Source organism: Gregarina niphandrodes (assembly GCF_000223845.1).
Source record: "Gregarina niphandrodes unplaced genomic scaffold scaffold00007, whole genome shotgun sequence".
NCBI lineage: Eukaryota > Apicomplexa > Conoidasida > Eugregarinorida > Gregarinidae > Gregarina > Gregarina niphandrodes.
Window position 1 is genome coordinate 296,360 of NW_011645778.1, and position 21,670 is coordinate 318,029.

The 21,670-nt window shown below is 53.7% G+C and overlaps 9 protein-coding genes across 9 annotated transcripts; 3 read left to right on the plus strand and 6 right to left on the minus strand.

Annotated features, from left to right (window-relative positions):
- Nucleotides 1–44: 44 nt before the first annotated feature.
- On the minus strand, nt 45–183 carry GNI_052070 (glyceraldehyde-3-phosphate dehydrogenase; the record flags this gene model as incomplete). The annotated part of the gene is made up of 1 exon (XM_011131497.1): nt 45–183. A coding segment is annotated over one exon (139 nt), but the record flags the coding sequence as incomplete, so codon positions are not given.
- A 545-nt stretch (nt 184–728) lies between these two features.
- GNI_052080 (hypothetical protein) lies at nt 729–1,013 on the plus strand (the record flags this gene model as incomplete). Its single annotated transcript, XM_011131498.1, has 1 exon — nt 729–1,013. The coding sequence occupies one exon, from the start codon at nt 729–731 to the stop codon at nt 1,011–1,013; it is 285 nt and encodes a 94-aa protein (XP_011129800.1).
- Nucleotides 1,014–2,074: 1,061 nt separating this feature from the next.
- GNI_052090 (hypothetical protein) lies at nt 2,075–2,728 on the minus strand (the record flags this gene model as incomplete). The annotated part of the gene is made up of 1 exon (XM_011131499.1): nt 2,075–2,728. One exon carries the CDS (start codon nt 2,726–2,728, stop codon nt 2,075–2,077), a length of 654 nt encoding a protein of 217 aa, XP_011129801.1.
- A 287-nt stretch (nt 2,729–3,015) lies between these two features.
- GNI_052100 (hypothetical protein) lies at nt 3,016–3,618 on the minus strand (the record flags this gene model as incomplete). Its single annotated transcript, XM_011131500.1, has 1 exon — nt 3,016–3,618. The coding sequence occupies one exon, from the start codon at nt 3,616–3,618 to the stop codon at nt 3,016–3,018; it is 603 nt and encodes a 200-aa protein (XP_011129802.1).
- Nucleotides 3,619–4,018: 400 nt separating this feature from the next.
- Nucleotides 4,019–11,432, minus strand: GNI_052110 (putative NF-X1 finger and helicase domain protein; the record flags this gene model as incomplete). The annotated part of the gene is made up of 2 exons (XM_011131501.1): nt 4,019–9,955; nt 10,479–11,432. 2 exons carry the CDS (start codon nt 11,430–11,432, stop codon nt 4,019–4,021), a joined length of 6,891 nt encoding a protein of 2,296 aa, XP_011129803.1.
- A 208-nt stretch (nt 11,433–11,640) lies between these two features.
- Nucleotides 11,641–15,012, minus strand: GNI_052120 (putative ubiquitin-activating enzyme E1; the record flags this gene model as incomplete). Its single annotated transcript, XM_011131502.1, has 1 exon — nt 11,641–15,012. One exon carries the CDS (start codon nt 15,010–15,012, stop codon nt 11,641–11,643), a length of 3,372 nt encoding a protein of 1,123 aa, XP_011129804.1.
- A 293-nt stretch (nt 15,013–15,305) lies between these two features.
- On the minus strand, nt 15,306–16,880 carry GNI_052130 (hypothetical protein; the record flags this gene model as incomplete). Its single annotated transcript, XM_011131503.1, has 1 exon — nt 15,306–16,880. The coding sequence occupies one exon, from the start codon at nt 16,878–16,880 to the stop codon at nt 15,306–15,308; it is 1,575 nt and encodes a 524-aa protein (XP_011129805.1).
- A 7-nt stretch (nt 16,881–16,887) lies between these two features.
- Nucleotides 16,888–18,972, plus strand: GNI_052140 (L-serine dehydratase; the record flags this gene model as incomplete). The annotated part of the gene is made up of 1 exon (XM_011131504.1): nt 16,888–18,972. The coding sequence occupies one exon, from the start codon at nt 16,888–16,890 to the stop codon at nt 18,970–18,972; it is 2,085 nt and encodes a 694-aa protein (XP_011129806.1).
- Nucleotides 18,973–19,478: 506 nt separating this feature from the next.
- GNI_052150 (glucose-6-phosphate isomerase) lies at nt 19,479–21,194 on the plus strand (the record flags this gene model as incomplete). Its single annotated transcript, XM_011131505.1, has 1 exon — nt 19,479–21,194. One exon carries the CDS (start codon nt 19,479–19,481, stop codon nt 21,192–21,194), a length of 1,716 nt encoding a protein of 571 aa, XP_011129807.1.
- Nucleotides 21,195–21,670: the final 476 nt, after the last annotated feature.

Sequence of the window (21,670 nt, forward strand, 5' to 3'; positions counted from 1 at the left end):
TTAGCCTCGACGGTGCCTGGGAATCTCCATGGACAGTATCATACTTGAGNTGTACATCATATATTCAAGATCCATGAAGGGTTCGTTGATCGCAACAGGGACAAGGCCTTCATGCTCCAACGAAGCACGGAACACCAACCTTCCGATACGTCCAAAACCGTTGATGCCAAGTTTAGCGACCATGGTCTGTACAATCCAAAACAAAGTTCTCTTGAATAACGATTTGGCGGAGCGAAAATCGGGTACTGGCTGTCCCCGGGGTGGCTGGTGGGACGTACTAGGTTGCTCACGTTTGCCATTGATATTATCTGAAATTATCTCAAAAATCGGGAAAAATTAAATTTCTAGAAACCGCAAGTCTTTCCAACGTGGGCAGCGAGATCGCAGAGCCTGTTGGAATAACCCCACTCATTGTCATACCAAGAGATAAGCTTCACGAAAGTGGGATTGAGGGAAATGCCAGCTTTGATGTCAACAGTGGACAATTCAAAACAAGGCTTTCTTCAAGAATTTGGTGGGAGCGAAATGGGGTACTGGCTGCCCCGGTGGCTCCGGTTGATGCGTCACCCACCTCACTGCGTGGAGTGCGCTTTTGTCACTTGGGCTTGAGTACCTCGTGGCACGGTTAATGACGACTATGATATGGTCGATGACGACTATGATGTGGTAGTTGACTCCTCCTACTGCCCGCGGGCCGATTAGGTCGAGCGAGATGAGCTCGTTAAAGAATGGTTGTGAGAGTGAGCCGACGTCTTTCGCAACTGTTGGCCTCAGATTCAGGCGTGCACATAGCAAGCATTCTCTTGTCCACTGCTCGATGTCGCGACAAAGGTTTGGCCAGAAATACTGGGCTTGTATTGCCGTCGCATGCGGTGGACTCCTGGGTGTGCGCCGCCCTTGAAGTGCAGCCGGTTGAAGAGTGTCTTCCTCAGTCTATGCGGCATGTAGAGCCGATTGATCCCTTTCTTGAACCACCAACCGTCTTGGCCGCGTTCGACAAGGGCTCTCTCTAGCCGTTGCATCTTCGTCGTCTAGTGCTTGTAGATCTTTTGGTTCGTCTGTGGCTTGTAGGGCTATTCCTGAACTGCAGGAGATGCTCTCTATGAGATCGTCCTCCTCTACGTCCTTTAGTAGGTCGGTTCGACTCAGCCAGTCGGCCACGATGTTGTCTTCGCCTTTGACGTATTCCCAGTCCAGTTCGCTTTGTAGCTCTGGCCTTATTGGCTTGAGACGGGCTTTGAGGGGTTTGCCCCCGACCCTGAATCGAGCCTTGGCCTATTTGGTCTATTCTGGGTCTGAGCTAGCAATTAGTGTGCTTGACCATTTACGTCCCATAGGCGTGTGAACGTTGCCTCGTCTAGGTGGGTGCGCATGGCTTTGGCGTCTGGCACGAGTTCTGCACCTGTTTTGCTCTCGTCGACTTAGTTGGTGTTGTAGGCTGTTTTCTCTTTGCCTATCCCTAGCTCTGCGTCTACGTTGGGCGGTATCAGGAGGTCTCCTCCTGCAGGCATTGGGGCCCAGAAGGCTTCCCGGTGGGTGATGGTGAGTACTGCTGCGTTGGTCGTAATGCGTCCGGTTACGCCCGATAGTGGTGCCTGCCTCCAGACGCAGTCTTGTGACTAAAGCTTCTTTGATCACTACTATATCCGGTACCCATTAGCGCTTCTGCAGTGTGCCCATTCAGCTGTACTTTTACATGATGTTTCGCGAGGCTCCCGTGCTCACTAGGACTGAAAGGAGACTTGTGCTCTTTCGTTGTGCATCGCCGTGTCTGACGGCGGGGTGGTCTTCTTCGCGGGGTGGTCTTCTTCGCGGGGTGGGCGGCTCTTTGACTCGCCTTCGTGGCGGGTGTTTACCGATGTGAGCTTCTCTGCTGCTTCGGTCAGCGCACCAGTGTGGTAAATACCCTCACTGGGGTGCTCGAGTTGAGTGCATTTCTGACTACCGTGGTGGTCGTGTCCGCTTCTCTTACAGTTGTCGCGTACGGGCCGCACTACTGAGCATCGCAACCAGCAAAGGGAGTCTCTTGCGCAGAAAGTCGAACGTTGTTGAGAAAAATAAAGACTTGGCCGATTCACGGAAGGAACGGTTCAAGTAACACCCAGGCCGTATAGGCAGCAAGCAAATGGGCGCTGAGCCCAGTTCTGTGAGTGAACCTCAAACCCTTTTTCCACAGCGGCGATTCCTGCATGGGATCCCACACGTCAGACACCCATTTTGGGGTTCCTTCCACTGTGTAAACATGCATCGACTGGCTGCCAGTACGCTGTAACATTCGAAGGACCGCTTCGGCTGCCATGTTCTTAGCCTCGCTTCCCCACTGCTGGAAAATAGTGTCTCTCAAGTCCCTGAGGACTTGGCCCGTGCGGCCGGCCTCCGGTTGCACATCGCTTCTTGCAAAGTTCTCGGACATCTGCAGGTCAGCTGCCATCAGCAGAGACGAGGCAAATTCCACAGCTTCCTCATCCGAAACTGCTAGGCTTGGAGGAAGCTCGGATGTAAGTGTCGGACGCACAATTTGAACCGCGTTACAGTGCTCTGCGATGGTTGACGCGTCCCAGGAGCCGACTGATTCCGCGCTAGGGACGGCCACCTTCAGCCCCAGCAATGACCCTGAGTAAGGGCTCTTCTTCAACGCTACGAACAGGGTGCCGCAACCGGCTGTATTGGCTACGACCGGCTTTCCATCAACCAAGTCCGTCAGAGCAGCAACCAGAGCAGCCCCCATCGAGCTTGAACATCTTGAACTCACACACGCGGCAACAACCATTTTATTCCACCAATTTTTCTTTGGATGAAAGAAAGTTGTAACGGCCTGGGACAGAACCACCCAGAAAGCCACACCAGGGAATCGCGGCACACTAGCTGCAGCCCAGTCCCGCCAGCAACTCTCCAGTCATCTTCTCACAAATGGAATCAGAATCTGTTCCTAACTGGGGCGTCTGTTTTGCCAGAACAATCCGTTGCGCGTGGCGTCAAAAATTTACGTGATCGCTTTCCTGCTGCGGCTGGAGCTTACTCGGCTGGCAGTAGCCGGCTTGCCTGTAAAAACGGTTCAAGTACCAAAAACAACCCGTAGGCATCTAGAGCCTTGGGGAGCACAGATCTGTAGCCGACTCTCCAACACTTTTTCCACAACGGCGGTTCCTGCATGGGCTCCCACACGTCAGAAACCCATTTGGGGGGCTTTCCCACTGTGTAATCAGACATCCTCTGCCTGACTGCTGCGTCAATCTGCGTGGACATTCGCGCTAACGCCTCGGTTGTCATTCTCGTCGCCTCGCTGCCCCACTGCTGGTACAGACTTTCTCCCACTTTGTTGAGAACTTCGAGACTTTTATGGGCAACTTCCGGTCGCCACTCGCTTCTTCTTTTAATGTTCTCCCACATTTGCACCGCAACTGCCGTCAGCACAGACGACCCGAATGCTACAGCTTCCTCGTCCGAAATTGTCCGGACTGGAGCTAACTCGGATGTAAGTGTCGGACGCTCAATTTGAACAGCGTTACAGTTCTCTGCGATGCTCAATGCGTCCCAGTAGCGAGCTAACTTCGCACTAGGGACGGCAACCTTCAGTCTTAGCCATTCTTTTGAGTCAAGATTCTTCTTCATATCCATGAACAGGGTGCCGCAACCGGCTGTATTGGCTACGACCGGCTTTCCATCAACCAAGTCCGTCAGAGCAGCGACAAGAGCAGCCCTGCTCGGGCTTGGACGTCTTGAACTCACACACGCCGCAGCAACCATTTTTTTCAACTTTCTTAGAATAAAAAAAGAATGAAAATAGAGTTCCCAAGACCCAACACAACAACCCTTTATAGAGCGCCACGGGATGGTGGCACAGCCTCCTCGCGTCTGGAGCCGTCAGGTACGCAATTCTCATTCCATCCGGCCATCTCTAGCGGGTCCTGCCACACAGACTTGAGAGAATGTTAATTAGGGCACGCTTAGGTTGTGGGAAGGAAGGTCGCACAATGTGTGGGCTATTTTGGTGGGAGAAGGGTACAACGGAGCCAGGCTACCGACGGACTCTTCCTGCGGTCTCGAGGTCTGTGGCGAGTCTGACGCCGGGTGCTGCGAGGTGGTTTCTGCCACCAATGACAGCGCCACATTCGTTACACGTGGACTCGACGACGGGACCGCCACAATCGGCGATGACGAAGGGGTGGCCGTTGACGCAATAGTACCAGTGGCCGCTGCCCATAAGGGAGCGGTTGACGACGTCGACAATGGCTTGGCGTTCCTGGCTGGTGATGGGGGCGTGTGTAAGGTCTTTCTGAAGGGCGCGTTCCGCACTCTCCACCTCGTCCAGCAGGCCACGGGTAACCGCCGGGTGTCGGCGACACATGTCTTTGGCCTGGGCCACAGCGTCTTCACCAAGCGTTCTGAGTAACGGATGGGCGGGTGTTGACTTGGCTACCCGCAACCCCACCGCCGCCAGCTGCGCCAGATAAATGCTGGCCTCCGTTTCCACTACCACTAGATGCGCAGCAGCTGCACTCCCCCGAAGTACTTCACACTCCCAAATGTTCTCGCTCACGTCGACCGCCACCTCCAATGTTCTCGTCAGGAACGAAAGCCAGCTGGCCTGGCTCTTGCTGTAGTCTGCAGATAGTTTCAACAGAACCGCCGTGTGGAACCGGATTGCCGCTGACTGAGCCTTCAAGATTTGTGCAGTGCAAATTACGCCCCCGTCCAAAGCATCTTCTTCCTTCCATAAGTCGTCCGCCTCGTCCGCCAGCAATTTGGTCAAACGTGCGAATCGAACAAATTGCCGCAGTTGCCCGAAAGGTTGCTCCTCCTCTGCGACATCTTTACAGAACTGCGCTAGGTCTTCATGCAGGCGACCACACGGTGTCGCCTTACCGAAGCGGAAGTTCGTGGCGATGAGCTGGTACTGCTCCTCTCGACTCCCTTTGATGGTAAGCAGAGGACCACCTGTCCAGTCATTTTTCAAAATCGAAACAAAAGATGGAATTTCCAAACGCGACAGATCTCTGTACAGCCTGCTGTGTTCACGAGACGCTCGCAACATGAACTTGGTCGTGCATTCATCCAGTAGAGCGCGTCTGACAATCCGGCCGTACCGTGTTACGCTTCTGAGAGACCCCCGACAAGTGGCACATACTTTGACGCACGCCTCGCTGAATGGGACTGCGGCGCCGGAACGCACCTGCCAGGGCCTTTCGTCCTCGTCCAGGTGGTAGTACGCAGCCATGCCCATTTGGCCGTCCATGCTATCGATCGTGAGGAAGTGTCCACACGGAGGAAATATGCACGGGTGTTCGTCCAAGTTCGTGTCTTGGAATGTGTGGCCCATAATAAAATCCACCAAGGTCTCCTTTACCTCGTTGCTGGCGCACACTTGGCAGTACTTCGGGTCGGGGCACGCTTCACCGCAAACAGAAGGGCATCGGTGACTGCACTTCAACAACTTCTCGCACCGCAGAGAGCAGGGCACGTGGTTGCAAGGTGCCGCACAGGGCATCGAGCACTTCGAGTGGGGACAGCCAGAGCTGCAATCCTTCTCAGCACACAGGGTACACTCTTCAGAACACCGTTTCGAGCAAGGGGAGTGTGTGCACCTTATTTCGCACGGGGCCTCGCACGGGTTACACTGTGTGCCAATGTGGCACACTTTCTGACAACTGTGGGGACACCCAACGTAGGGACGCTTGCACACACTCTGGCACAGACCGTGGTCTTCTCCCCCACGTCCGAAACACTCATGACACTCTCGGGAGCACTTGTGTCCACAGGCGAGAATTGTGCCACAGGTCTGGTTACAGCGATAGGACCTGACGTCTTGATGGCACTCGGTTTGGATCTGATGCTCACAGTACGGGAGCCTTTTCATAACCTGCATTTGGCACTTGAACAAATTAAGCTGTTGGTACTGCCAGCACTTCATGCGCGCTACCGTGTGCATGCACGGCAGCGTTAGGTCGACCTGCAAATTAACCAAGCACTTTGTGGGACACTTAGCACCACATAGTTTCGGACAAAGATGCTCGCAGCCGACTAAAGTTTTGATGCACGGCCCAACACATTTGACCGATCTATGAGCCCAGTCCGGATGGCACTTGTTCTTGCAAACGTGGCCGCAGCTGAGTCTCTTGCCGCACTGCAGATCACAACCTCCCTCCGGGGCGATCCTAGCAAAATCGCCAGGCTCACTGACCTCCATCAAGCGGTCGGGATGATTCCCACATTGCAACGGCAACGTGGCCCCAATACAATCATCTTCGGACAGAATCCCAATCACCTGGGACCACATCTGTACATGTTTGGACGTTTCTGAGTTGCCAATGATGTACATGCCGTGTCTAGCCCTCGAAAGCAAGACGTTGATTCTATTAGAGGTGCGCAAGAACCCACAGTTGTTCTGTTCATTGCTACGGACTAACGATATGATTATGACGGTGGCCTCTTCACCCTGGAAGTTATCGATGGTAGCCACACGCAATGTGTTCAACAAGGATGTTTTTGCCGGAGTTACCCCGGAGTTGCGTTTCTTCACGGGGGTATCGTCGGTGAAGCCGGCAGCGTCTAGCTCTTCTTCGTCCCGGTCTGTCAGCAAGATGGCGTAACTTTGGTTCAGAGCTTGTCTCAGTTTGAAGAGTTGCCCCAAGTAAGGCGTGAGGACGGCTATTTCCCCGCTTTCGTAGGCACCTTGCTTGACTAGGTGACTAACCAGGGCGACCGTCATGTCAATCTCAAAAGGATTCCAGCGAGACTGACCAACCTGCTCGCTACGAGAGGGACTAGCCTCCGGTCGTCGATGGTCGAACCAAAAGAGGCGCTTTCGCATCCCAACGACCGGCGGGTAGAGAGAGACCGAGGGGGCATCCTTCAGGTTCGGGTACAGTGTGGAAGAGATTAGGCGGGAAATACTCGGGTGCATTCTCCTCTGCGTTTCCAGCGTGTCGCAAGGCAGCTGTATACCGGTACCGGGTTTGGGCGAGACTAATCGCTCGAACAATGACACATCAAACGAGAACATTTCGCCTCTCGCACTTTCCGCCGACAGGTCGTAGTTCTGAGTGTGAGGTCGTAGCTGCTGGTGATCCCCGATCAAGATGACATGCTCAACAGAGGGCAACAGTGAGGTCAACAGGTGAGCCTCCAGTACTTCGCCAGCTTCTTCACACAACAAAACTTTAGCCCGCAAACGCCGCAGCATCTTGAGATTCCGGGCCAAGCCGGTGGTAGTCAACCCCACCACATCTGCCCCCTGCAAGCATCTCAAACTCTTCTCTTCACGGATGTTATCAAACTCTTCCCTTGCACTTTGATAATTTTCCACCACGTCCAGCCCCTTTTCGTGCGGACCCTCCAGGGCCCCTATCACCCACGATGCGTACAGCCGTTCCCGCTCCTCCTTCGTCATACCATTTAGGTCCGCTGTCTCCAGCTCCTCAACCGGTCTCGGTCCGGTCTGTCGCCTGCTATTCCCGTTTAACCACACGCGAAGCTTCGCACCCTTTTTAGGCTTTTTGGAGGGCTGAAAGCCGTCGATGGATGCAGTTCCAAAGAGCTGAGCGTGGTGTCTTCTGTTACAGGAGAACAAGTATTCGTCTACCTTATCCCCCGCTAACGTAAGGTCAACGTGTGTGAACTCATCAGCTGCAGTCTGTAACTCCGCTCGGGCCTTGCCATAGCCTGCCTTTTCGCACAAGGTATTATTTACATCCTGGAGTTTGTTGAATAAAGTGTACTCCTTGACCAACTCAGACTTTGACTGGCCTCCAATACGAATGACCGATTTGGTTATTTCTTTGCCAATAAGATCTTCCAGTAACTGATCTAAGGCATGGTTCGTAAAGCATACACACACGATCGGTCCTAGATCGCATTTTCGCTTATTCGCGAGCAGCACCTTGATCAACGAAACACCTGTGAAGCTTTTGCCGGTACCCGGTGGTCCTTGTATCAGGGCAATGGATCTCTGTAGCGCATTTATCAGGGCGACCGCCTGGCCATGGTCCAAGGTTGTGACCTCTTCCAGTTTTGTCACATCGAATTCTTCACCTGTTGTTAGGAGAAGGTTGTCCTGCGACCGTTGTTGTCGCACAGGGACACCTGTGGTTTTCGCGGCAGTGGACCTGAGGGAGGCCAAGTCGAAAGAAAAGCCATGACGACGTGCATAAGCCGGAGCTGGCACCCGCAGATTTTGTGCGGGATTAACGGGAGCCAAAAGCGGTGCGAAGGGCATGTCCAGAGACTCTGCCATGTATTGAAGGGCCTTAAGCGTGGAATGGAAGGCGGCCAAAATAATGCCCGGGAATTCCACCAACTTTAGATTCGTAGGGTTGTGACTTGCGTGGATGGCATGTAGCCGAAACAAGTACCGGAGATGGGAGTCCTTCATGTCCACTATCTGGAGTGGCACATTGCCCACATCGTCGTCTTCCCAAAGGTTGGGTAGCTGCCGTAGTTCTGGGGTGTGTCCGTTGGCGTCAGCCTTTGGTTTGGTTCTCTCGATGGTGGCTACAGTGGCAAAGGTAATAGTGCCTTGAGAATCTAGAAGACAAACCAAGGTGCCCATTCGGAGACGCTTAGACTGCTCCCACCACTGTTCTCTGGCCTGGGCGGTCGGGCATTGTTTAGCGCCAGGTGGCATGGTGAAGGTAGCACCGATGGTGAACCCTCGGAGAGAGTCCAAAATGAAATCGGTAATTCGGACGTCCAGATACACATTCCGCTTAACATGGTGCCGCGTCTCATCTAGAATCTGTCCTTCAGGTGTCCGTTTCTGGCGGACCTCTATGTGGATGGCCTCAATTAATTGACCAATGGTGTCCGCTCGGAGCAGTCTGAAATGTCGGTCGATTAAGCCGGCAAGACCCGGCAAATGCCATGAGCTGGGGTTCATCGGTGGCAAGTACTGGGAGTATTGATACAGAATCTCCGAGTACGTTGGCATGATCCCAATTGCTCTGATGTTGGCATGGTCGTTATCATGCCGGCCTCCAGGCGGGGTCTGTTTCAGTTCTGTTCTCGTCCGACTGCCACGCCGTCCCCCACCATTACTGCCACGCCGTCCCGGAATTACCGCAAACGCCGGAGGCAACTGGTTCCCAATCTCGAACAAACCCAAAACCCTTTCCAAACATACTCGGGTCTTCTCCAACATTCCGGACAACTCTGGTGTATGGACGCCACAAAACACCTTCTGCAATCGCCTCGCCACCTCCGAGAGGCGGTCTTGCACCTTTGCATCGGAATTGAACACCACCATTTTGTCAAAGAACTGGATCGAGGACCCGATCTGTTCAATTCGTTGCGCCAAAGGTACCACAGCCCCCAATCCTCCTGCCTTGCTCAGATCCAATACTGCTGCCACAAACTCCATGAACGGCGTCCCTCTTGTCCCATTAACCCCGTACATGACGTTGTAAATGGTGACCACTGTCCGCTCCAGCAAAAACGAACTGGACACGTACGAGTCAGTTAGCAAATGCAACAGCGGAAAAACCGCCTCCGAAAACAAACTCCAACCCAGAGCTGCTGACCGGCCCAATACAGCTGGTGTGAACGGAGCCACCGACCGCATAAGCTCCTCTATTCGATACAGCCCGCCTTCACCACCCAATGAACGTAGCACGTCCTGCTTCGTCTGCGGACAGTCTGTCTTCACCAGACGCCGAGCCTCCGTAAAAAACTCCCTCATCTCAATGGGATCCAGACTCTTCACTGCACGCTCAACACTCCTCGGAATGTTGCGCCTCCATTCGATGAACTCCTCACGCAGACCATCCTCAGCCATCAACGTATCCGTTCGCTTGTTGCCGAAGTCACGACATCCATCACTACCCAGACCTTGAGCTCCACCGCGACCTCGACCCTGAGCCGCACCTCCACCTCGACCCTGAGCCGCACCTCCACCTCGACCTTGAGCCCCACCTCGACCTTGAGCCCCACCTCGACCTCGACCTTGAGCCCCACCTCGACCCTGTGAACCCCGACCTCGATTTCGCCCTTGCCCTCCCGGATGACTACGAGAAGATTCGCGTTCTGGAGATTTGTTTGTTCGTGTACCTTTTTGCTGAGGAAGCCTTGTTCATTAACCAAACGACCAAATTTTTGTGTCGCGTTGACCAGCTGCAACGTCAAGACCAGTGGTGCCGCATCGAGGCCTCATCTGTCTGGCTGGATCTAGAACTACTCTGGGTCTAGAGGTACTCTGGGTCTAGAGGTACTCTGCGGATTGGGAGCAGTAAAAACAATCAGGCATGATAGATCGGCATAAGATACGACAGAATTCGCTTCTTATCTGCCACGCCCACCCTGAAGTGCGCGAAAACCTTGGACAGTACCGAAGAGTCGTAAGAATGTTGGGTTGGCAGCATGAGCACCGTACAAACGTGTTCGCACCCCCCAACAGGCGTCGGGTTCGTGGGGGGTGCACTCCATGGGTTGATAAGGATCTGCGGTCGCCCGACGACCAGACACGCGCATGAGTAATAGCTCAAAACGCTAGCTTGATTTTTGAGAGCTTGGTCCTTAACGGTTTGGTCCTTAACGAAATCTTGAGAAAGTGGCATCTCAACGTAGAAGGGAGGGCATGGTATAATGTTAAGCGACTGGGTGCTGTACAACTGGGCCGTGACGGAGTCATCCAGGTTTAAATTGACCCACAGCGGAATTCGTCCGCAGTATCGCGGAATCTGCCCCCCCGAAAGGTAATATGAGTCGCCATAGTGCTGATTCCGCTCAATAACCTTGAGCTGGTCTTCTCTGCCGTAGTCTTGCCCAGCAGCTGTCTTGTGCTGCGGTGTAAGTACAGGGTGCAGATCCAAAGCTTTAAACACCTTGTCGCTACTCAAGACCTGTAAGCTGCAAGTGTCCGTCCGGGACGTGTCGAACAATAAGTACTTCGGACCACCCCCGGGGGTAGCGCTTGTACACAAGTTTGCTAAGGGACAGGGAGACAACCACGAACGAGACTTCAAGTCGAATATAAGGATTGCCTCACTTGTAAGCAAACACAACACGTTCACGGCGGCTACGATCCCGTGTAAGTAGGTATCACTCAAAGGGTCATCACCCAAAGGGGCATCACCCAAACGGGCACCAAGCCACAACTCCTGCTCCGGGAACCGGCGACCCATCAACGCGTGCATAATCAATCCTTCTTCCGCCACCACTTGACTCAAGAGCCACGTGCCGCTGTTTTCGCACTCGCTGTGGCCCCGCTCTCTGTCACCGCATTTGTTGCCATCACTTCCCATCCCAACATGGCCACTTACACTCTCAACTGTTCTTTTAAAGAACGTTTCGGTTGGATCCAGGTAACCGTAGGTGCACTGCGGCCGAGCTTGGCCCAGATTAAACACACTCAAAAGAGACTCAGCTCCCTGCCGAGAATGAACGGCCACGTAGACGTGGCCGCAATGCACCGTAAACTGTTCCCCGAGAATTGTAATCATCTTTCACAAAGTTCCAACCTACCGCCAGACTGGTCGTTCGACCCTCCCACGCACAGACAGATTCCCCCAATGGTGCTACTACCCGTCCGCCCAAAGGCACCCGTCCTCAAAATACCCTGTTAGTTCAATGTTGACGGCGCTGGTTTTGACAGTAGCAAAAGAATTGTGACATGTTGATAGCTGGCCATCGGCAGAGGGCCGAGACCAGCTATTGGTAAGAGCACTTGATGACGGGAATGGTGACATCTACGCCGTCTTCATCAGTGCAGCACGCTTGCACTACGCAGTAACCCTGGCCGACCTTAAGGTCGCTGTTTTTGTTTTTGGCAGCGTCCTCAACGACTTGCTTGAACGGCAGAAGGAGCTTATTATCCTTGGTATACGACATGTAGAGACACACATTTCCTGCTGAGATAACACTGACTTCAGTATCAAATTTCTTCGTTATTTGGTCCACAAGGTCCTTGACCAAAGCACCCGGTTCCAGCATGATTTCTACCTTGTCCCACGAAGTGAAGGGGTCCGGTTTGCACCGCACGGGACCGCCTACGATGGGGTCATAGTCCACAGACTTCATCTGCTTGCACGATCCTGGCTCCGAAAGCAGCAGCAGAGGCAACGACAAGTTTGCAAACGCGTTCTTGTAATCTTCCAAAGGGCGCCGACCACTCAATACCGACGCTGACTGATCACCGTTACAAACTTGCTTGCTGTCGGACCTGTCCAGCGCAGCCGTTCCTGCATCCGCCATCACCGACTCTGTCTCATTTTTCTCCCGAACTAAATTGCGAGTCAGCACCTTGATCATTTCCAGTGTTGCCAAACCAGTGATCATCGCCGTGGTGGTAGCAATTGCCGGTATAATCTTGCCTGCAATGATCTTCGCCTTCCATTCAGGAACTTCTGGAATCTTGTAATTCCGCGCCCGCAGATTACCAGCGGATGCGACGAAAGCTATATGCTGATCATCATCCTTCTCAAAGTCGACCGAAACAAGTTTGGTAGCGACGTCGCCTGATTGAGTAACAAGAGAAAGAATTTCGGACTTGATAGAATCAACCTCATTAACCATCAGGTTCTGGAGCGTGCTCGTGGGCTGGGATTTGCTGTCCAACTCCGAATCGTCCGTCGGTATCACGATATTACGCGGCTTAAACGGCTCGAAATTATGCTGGTCAACCACACGCTCCAAAACGCCCTCATCCAAAGTTGAAGCCGAAAGACCAATTGCATCAGCCAACAAATTTGTTGACGCGATAACAAACTGAACATGGAGAGGATCTTTTACATCGAAATCGATCGGTTGTGGAGGCCTCTTAGACCCACACCAGAATGGTGTACCGTCGTTATTGACATGATCCGCGGGGAAATTGTGCAATAATTGCGCAATATCATCCCGGAATAATTTTTGGAAGTGTTCGATGGCCGCGTGCACACACTTTTCGATCGTCGGACCCGGGAAAATAATGTGTAGCAATGCTTTGATCCTGTTCAGTGTATCGATTAGCTGTTGCTCTCCCATCTGGCTTTGGAGCAACTGTATAGCTTTTTCTTTAAACTTGAGAACATTTTGGGTTTCTTGAACTGCGTCAGCGAACCTGCCCTGGAACAAATCTCGTGACCATTCCATGGTATGTTCAATCTGGTTGGGAAAGTGTCTGAGGGTACAGAGAGGGATCGATTCTTCCGGGGGGTCCCTGGAATCGCCGTAGCTCTCGGTCATTCTGGGTACAATCACCTGAACATTTCCTTTGGTGCCTAGGGTCCCGGATTCAATGAGGGGCTTCATGTGCCAGACGCATTTGCCATCAATGTAAAGCCGGGAGGGTACGTTATCCAGGGCGTTGATAACGATATCGAGATTTTGCCAGAATTTTTCGGTGAAGATATCCCCTTCAGTCTCAATTCCGACTCGGGCTTCGAGACATTTAATTTGTGCCTCCTTATTCATTTTTTTGACAACCTCGGCGGCTGTCTTGCTTTTACTGTGTCCAACATGTTCTTTTCGGAACAGAAATTGTCGATTCAAATTTGACAATTCAATACGATCCATATCTGTTAAAGTAATCATACCCCCATTGGGAGTAATACCGAGTCCTATCATAGCAAAGTTCTTCAAGTATTCACATCCAAGTGCTCCGGTACCTACCAGGAACAAATTCGTGTCTTGAATCTTCTTTTGCCACTCGCGTCCCCAGATAGCAATGTAGTCGTCATACCGGGAATTTGTTGGCGTAAAGTCCGCGGTTTTATAATCCAATCCATTAACCACTTCGAAGACATCAAAATACAACCACTGATGTATTGGAGTAAACTTGCCTGTGGCCTTCACTACTTCCTGCGCCACAATGCCTCCCAAAATCACGCACATAGGACTAATATTTACATCTGTATATCGGGCTAGTTTTTCCAGTACACCTAGATCCACCTCCTCCACCCAGACAGGTTTACCAAGCTTCGCCTCTTCCTCACTCAGCATTTTCTCTTCCCCACCTGCCGACACCTCCTTATACTGTGAATTAAGAGACCGGGCAAGGTTAGTAAGCTTTGTCAAATCGCCGTTCCCGCACTCCGGCAGCCGTCCCTCCTTGGTTGAAAACTGGAGAATGGCCTGAGTGCATATATGCAACTGCTCCGCTCGGCCGAACTTAGCAAAGTCTACCAGGGCCAGCGAGTCCTGGCCTTCCGGAATAGGTCGCAGGCACGAGTCCTGGTAATTCCTGAAACTCAAAGTCCTGCCAACCTTCAGCTGCCGCACATGTCCTGATACCGCAACCACTGTGGGCTCAAACACCGAATCGCCACCTTCGGCAACACCACCTTCGATAACAGCCCGGGCAGCTTTGCGCTCGACCGTAAGCGAATAATGAGTCGTCCCGGTCACAACCAGCGGCACGTCCGTCACACTCTTCGCCAGTCGCATGTTATCCGGTGTCTGATCAAACAGCTCCACACCACTCAAAGCAACGGTGTCTCCACTGGTGAGTGGTACTCGCCGATCTTCGTTACATTGAATAGTGAGGGTACCAGGGCTCGCGAAGTTGAGGTTCTCTACCACGAGGGTCTTGGGCTCTTCTCCGTCGACATCCTTAACATGAAAAGCATCTCCGAAGTCCACAAAGATGGATGCCGCCAATCCGTACAAGTTCACGGCTATGAACAACGCCTTGTTCTCACGACACATCAACGACAACTCCTCGCATCGCACGCGGTCGTAGTTTGACACCACGACCACATCATGCCGCTCAATAACCGCACTGTCCACTAACCCGTGGAACACACTCACGTCCACGTAATTGTTTAAGCTCCGCAAGTCATGCACCGATGCATCCGCACGACTACGCACTCCCACATCCGCTTCCGACAAATAAAAGTTGCTCCCAAGGTCCACCATTTCCGTCGTAGTGTCGTCGTGAAGCGTCACAGAGCTTGGGCCAGCCAAAATCACATTCTTGGCAACCTCCACACCCGTCCCCTGCAAGCCACTTATCAACACTCGAAGGCTACCCAAACGACTCATCGTCTCCAAGCCATACGTACCCAACTGACGTGAATACAACGCCAGATCCACGCCCGACATGATGCAGGTAAAAAAAAATCGACGCCGTAAAATCAGGGTGAAGGAACGATAACCCCAGGAGGGAAAAACCCCAGCCCCACAGCTGGAGGGAAAAAACCCAGGGGATTTTGGAATGATGACCCGAGTGAATGGGGGATCGCTGAGTGAGTTAACATGGATGGTTACACTGATCTATGTTAACCATGGGGCGTCAGCCAACGGGGAATCAGTCAATGTGGAATCCATGTCCAAAAAATCCCAGACCGGGGACGTGGCCGTGGAGAAGGTGCCGGGGACGTGGCCGGCCGTGAAGGTTACCGACTGGCGTGGTAGGGGTTGCTTATGCCGGCTTTAAGTTTGCTGGCTTCCTTGTAGAGTTTGCCGGATTCAGTGCCAATTACAAGGCTTTGGTCTTCCTTGCTGTAGATGACTGAGCGAGGGTGGTCGTCGTGTATGCCGGTGAGAAGGCCGAGGACGGTGGGTTTGCCTTTATTGAGTTGGACGACGCAGACGCCGCCGTGTGTGTGTGTCACGACGGCGCAGACGCCGTGGTGGAGTGTTTTGACGAGTCCGACGACTTCTACGGCGCCGGGTTCGTCGCAGACGCAGTTTGCGCGTGCGCCACAGGGGCAGCACCAAACGTGTGCGGCGCCGAGTTCGAGTGCTTCGAAAGAGGGCTGGAGCAAACAAGCGAAAGTGTCTGAGGGCGAGACGGCGTCTAAACAACCAACGGAGTAGCACGCGGTTCGGCCGGTGTGTGTAAGGACAGAGAGTACCTTGTCGTCGACCCAGAACTGTTTGATGCAGTCGCCGATGCCTACGCAGATTTTGAGTAGGTCTTCGCTGCTTTCAAAGTCGTCGTCGTACTCCTGCGAGTTGTACAACACCGCGGGCACCAGCGGGTCAAAGCACCTGAGCTTCGTGATGCAAACCAACCCGTCGTCGCCGCCCGAAATGAGCAGCCCGTTGTGCATCAAGTACAACGCGTGCACGTCTTCCGTATGCAACGCGTGCATCGAGCCCCAGGCCGCTTGCAACGGCACCGCCTCCTTCGCCTGGCGTCTACCCGCCAGCGCCTTGTTCACTGCGGCCAAGTCCAGACAAACCACGAACCGCCCCACACCCAGGAACAACAGGCTGTTCCGCACGTAGACAGCGTTGAGCGTCCAGTCACCACTTGACTCAGGCGCCACCCGCACCGGAGGCAACCACCGACCCTTCTTATCCTGTATATATACGTCCCTGCTCGTGCCCACCACGATCCACTGCCGGTTCCCGTGCACCAACTTACCCGGGATCTCGTACTCATACTGCTTGCCCAATGCGTGGTCACCTCTCACCAACAACGGCACTCGCAGGTGATGCACACTCTGTAACGCTGCCACGTACAAACGCCGGTCATTCGAACACAGACCCAATGCGGGTCCTCGCGCCGCAAACGGCAACGCCACGACCGTGACCGAATCCGGAATCGCGACGGATGACGAGTCCGAAAGATCACCCGCTTTCGGGGCCTCGACCGACTGTTGGCCGCTGACTCTCGTCATAGTGCTGCCTCTCTCGTCCATGTCAACACCGCCCATCTCAACACCACCCGCCTCCGCGCCACCCATCTCACCGCCTCCTCCTAGGCCTGTGGCTTCTCCAAAGTCCGTGCCGCCTCTCTCGTCCATGTCAACACCGCCCATCTCAACACCACCCGCCTCAGCGCCACCCATTTCACCGCCTCCTCCTAGGCCTGTGGCTTCTCCAAAGTCCGTGCCGCCTCCAAAGCCCGTGACGCATCGCTCAGGGCCCGCCCACTCTGGGCTGCCTCGCCCAGGGTTGGCCCCGCCAGGCGTCTCCCCTGCGGCCGTCTCCCCCCCACAGGCGCCGTGGACGTGTTGCATTAAAAAAATGCAGGATATAGAGACGCTCGGGAGTGCTGCTGCAGCGACTCTAGCGTGTGGCGCGACGGAGTCCTCGGCCACGGCCAATGCTCTGAGACCGTCGTCCATTCGCACGAGCGTCTTCGACATGTACAAGATCGGTCCCGGCCCCTCTAGTTCACACACCATTGGGCCGATGAAAATCTGTAATGACTTCCTGAAGGAGGTCAAAAACTGCTTTCTACCTACCCTCGAGCGGACCTCGAAATCTAACGGAACCCTCAACAATCCGCCGGGTGGCCCGTCGCCAGTCGGCAGCAATGGTCACACACATGACCAAGCTCTTGAGGAGATAGTTATTCTGGGCGAAACTCAAAACGAAGTGATGGAGGGAGAGTATCAGATTGCAATCCACCTGTTTGGGTCCCTATCGGCTACCGGGCTGGGTCATGGGACACATACGGCAGTTATCGGCGGTTTGTTGGGCTGGGAGCCGATGACATGCGACCCAGTTGCATTGCCGCTGTTGTTGACCGAGCGAGGCGCGCTCTACGACTTTCCTGTGCCTGAACTGAAGATTAAGATGGGCGCTGAGCACATCGTCTGGCACGATCCCTGTGATATCAGCGAGCTATACCACCCGAACACGCTCCGACTCCAAATTCTGCGGGGCCCCGACGTCTGCTTCGAACGAGAGTACTACTCCGTCGGAGGTGGCTTCATCGAGCGAAAAGGCGGCATGCCCGAAGACTTCCGCGAAGAAGAACCGGTCTACCCCTACACCTCCTTCGAACAAGTGGTTGACCACCTGAAAGAGCGCACCGACTCCCGCGAACCTGACTCCAAGGAGCACGACTCCAAGGAGCACGACTCCAAGGAGCACGACTCCCACAAATCCGGCTCCCAGGACCCTGACTCCCAGGAGTCCGGCTCTAAGGAACCCGGGACCAAGAAGACTGGAGAGTACGACCGGCAGTGCAGCGTCACCAGTCTTGATACTGAGGCTTGCTCGCCCTGCGGCGGCACGCCTGAGTTTGAAACTGGAGCAAAACCGAGCGGCTGGGCAGACGCCAAGCCTAACGCGCTTGGCGAGCTGTTGACGCTGCTGCCTACAGGGGGCTGTCCAAAGAGCCTGGGAGGCACCTTGATGGCGGAGTCCGCGGAGGCGGAGTCAAGGGTGAAAGCCAGTCCGAGTACGGAGTTTTTGGGAGGCTGTTTGTCTGAGGGCCAGCTGGGCAAGTTCATGAACGCTTGCGGTGGCGCCAGCGACGTCTCGGGCTCGTGGACTCGAGGCATTGACGTGGTGGAGCTGATGTTGCGGAACGAGGAGAAGTTGACGGGGATGGGTCGCGAGGAGATATTGGAGGGAGTGCGCAAGATCATAGAAGTGATGGATCGGTCGGTGGAGCGAGGATTGTCGTGTGAGGGTACGTTGCCGGGACCAATTCAGTTGAAGCGGAAGGCGGCGTGTGTGTTCGAGCGCGCGACTCGACGCTCCGGACGTAGCGTGGTGTGTGCGAACGACTTGGGGTTATTGAATGCTTATGCCATGGCCGCGAGTGAGGAGAACGCGGCGGGCATGTTGGTGGTGACGGCGCCCACGAGCGGATCTTCAGGAGTGATTCCGGGATTGTTGTATTTTATGAAGAAACACATGGGTGTGTGCGAAAGCGTGCGCGAAAGAAGTCTAGTGTGCGGCTGTCTCTTCGGGTTTCTCATCAAACACAATGCCAGTATTTCCGGAGCGGAGATGGGCTGTATGGGAGAGATCGGCGTGGCAAGTGCCATGGGTGCCGCAATGCTGGCCTACGCTCAAGATTGCACACTACGAGAGGTCGAAGCCGCCGCTGAAATCGCATTGGAACATCACTTTGGTGTGACCTGCGACCCCATCGGCGGTTACGTCCAAATCCCCTGCATCCAACGTAATTCTATGGGAGCCGTCAAAGCCTACAACGCTTTCATACTCGCCACCGGCTCCGACCCTGACCATCAAAAAATCAATTTCGACGGAGCCGTCCAGGTCATGAACCAAACCGGACGCGACATGCACAAGGACTACAAGGAGACCAGCCAAGGTGGCCTTGCCAAACTCAACGTCGTCCCGTGCTGAACTCCCGCTCCCTCCCTGGTACGCTGGACCTAGTCGACCCAGGCTCAGCGACCCGGACTCTTCCGGTGCTGATGTGGCTCAACGTTATTGAGAAGCTTACCCACCCGTGTTTTGGCTGGTCTTTCGACTAATGTGCAGATTCGCGTGTATTGACTGGATCAGTGCATGGAATAGTGTGTGCTGTATGGACAGCTCGACTCCGGATAGTGCGCACGTTTAATAGCACATATTCCTAGTACTCTACACAAGCCTCACAGGTTACGTGCTTTACGTCTGATCGCCTATTTTTTATGTGCAAATCGGCTTTGGTGATTGATCGTTTGACAGCACTGTTCGATTGGGGCTCTTTGAAGGAGTGTTGATAGTGTCTTGGACGTGTATTTTCCACAAAGCCCAAACGATTCCGGCAGTGGGCTGGTCGTGCTTGTGGGCCAACGGACGCTCGGTATGAGACCGGCCGTAGGGGGGCCGTTGCCGCGTCTGCTGGCTTTATTTGTATTTTGGGGATGGCTCGTTTTTTTGAGACTGAAGAGCACCTTGCTTTGTTGGATGTCAAGAATGAAAGTAGTTTGAAGTTGATGATGGAGGACGAGGCGCGCGTGAGCGCTCTGCAGTTGTACGCGGAGGGTCTTACTGTAGACGCGAGTCGGTCTTTGATGACGGCGGAAGAGTGGACCAAGTTATGCGCGTTGTATGAACACACGGGTGTGTCTGCGAAGTTAGAGGCGATGTTCAAGGGTGATAAGGTGAATTTTACGGAGAAGCGTGCGGTAGGTCATGCCGCGCTGCGCCAAGGCACCCCGGATAACAAATTTGTGGTTGACGGGCACGATTACGCACCTGATGTGGCGGAGGTGAAGGGCCGTATTTACAAGTTTGCGGAGTCTGTACGTGAGGGTAAGTACGTCGGGTTTACGGGTAAAAAATTGGATACAGTGGTCTGCATTGGTATCGGTGGTAGTTATTTGGGCATCGAATTTGTTCATGAGGCGCTGAGGACCTACGTTCCTACGTCCGGCCAGGATCCGGCTACGGGCCGGAAGTTGCGTTTCTTGGCCAACGTCGACCCGATCGATTCCAGACGGGCTCTAGAGGGTCTGTGTGCTGAGACTACGTTGGTGGTTGTAGCATCGAAGACGTTCACCACTGCGGAGACGATGCTTAATGCCAAGACCGTGCGGGAATGGGTACTGGACCATTACAAGTACACGTCGAAGGATGAAGCGGGCGTGATTGGAAAGCATTTCTGCGCAGTCTCAACGAACATTCCCGCGTGCAAGGCCTTTGGCATCAAGGAAGAAAATATCTTCGGTTTCTGGGACTGGGTTGGAGGGCGCTTCTCCGTGTGCTCGTCTGTAGGACTAGTACCCCTTAGTCTACAGTACGGCGAACAGGTCGTGGAAGAGTTTCTGGGTGGTTGTCGCGCTATTGACCAGCACGTGTACTCCAACCGGGATAAGCCTCAGACCAACTTGGCGGCGTTGATGGCGTTGGTTTCTTTCTACAATGCCAGCTACAAGAACTTGGACTGCGTGGCCATTCTGCCCTACTGCCAGTCACTGCTTCGGTTCCCCGCTCACATTCAACAACTGTTGATGGAATCCAACGGTAAGAAGGCGGTAGTTGCCGCAGAAGGCTATGAGGCCTACCCGGGTGCCACCACGGAACGGTACTCGGGAGAAATCTACTTCGGCGAACCGGGAACTAACGGCCAACATTCATTCTACCAATTGGTGCATCAAGGACGTGTTGTTCCCTGCGAATTTATTGGTTTCACTCAGAGCCAGAATCCCGTGCACATTAAGGACTGCCCGATCTCCCACGATGAGCTCATGAGCAACTTCTTCGCACAACCTGATGCCCTGGCTCTTGGCAAGACACGCGAACAACTTCAACAAGAAAATTGCCCCGAAGAACTTATTCCCCACAAGACCTTCTCAGGCAACCGACCCTCAGTCTGCCTTCTCTTCGACGGCGCACTCACCCCCGCTGCCGTAGGCAAACTACTCGCACTTTACGAGCACCGCGTCGCCGTAGAAGGCTTCCTCTGGGGCATCAACTCGTTCGACCAATGGGGCGTTGAACTCGGCAAAGTACTTGCCAAAAATGTCGGAGCCGTCCTCAAACAGATCCGCGAAGGAGTGCCCCAAGAAAAAGCACAGAGCAACGCCAACCTTCCCCTCCCAACTCGTAAATTGCTTGAGAGGTATGTTGCTAACTAAGCCTCTGACTAATTCTCTAACTGACTAAATCTCCAACTACATTTGGCCATAATTAAACATTTGGCCAATTAGGGACTTACTTTAGGATAACAAGCGCAGGATAACAAGCGCAGGATAACAAGCACAGGATAACGAGCGCTGAATAACGAGCACATTCCCCGAACTAAGTGTACACAGTTTTTGTCTTAGAATTCTGTTAGTTTTGTTAAAGAACACTTCGGGCCATTGTTAAAGACCATCCATTGTTAGAGACCGATTGGGTCATTGTTAGAGACCGATTGGGTCATTGTTAGAGACCGATTGGGTCATTGTTAGAGACCGATTGGGTCATTGTTAGAGACCGATTGGGTCATTGTTAGAGACCGATTGGGTCATTGTTAGAGACCGATTGGGTCATTGTTAGAGACCGATTGGGTCATTGTTAGAGACCGATTGGGTCATTGTTAGAGACCGATTGGGTCATTGTTAGAGACCGA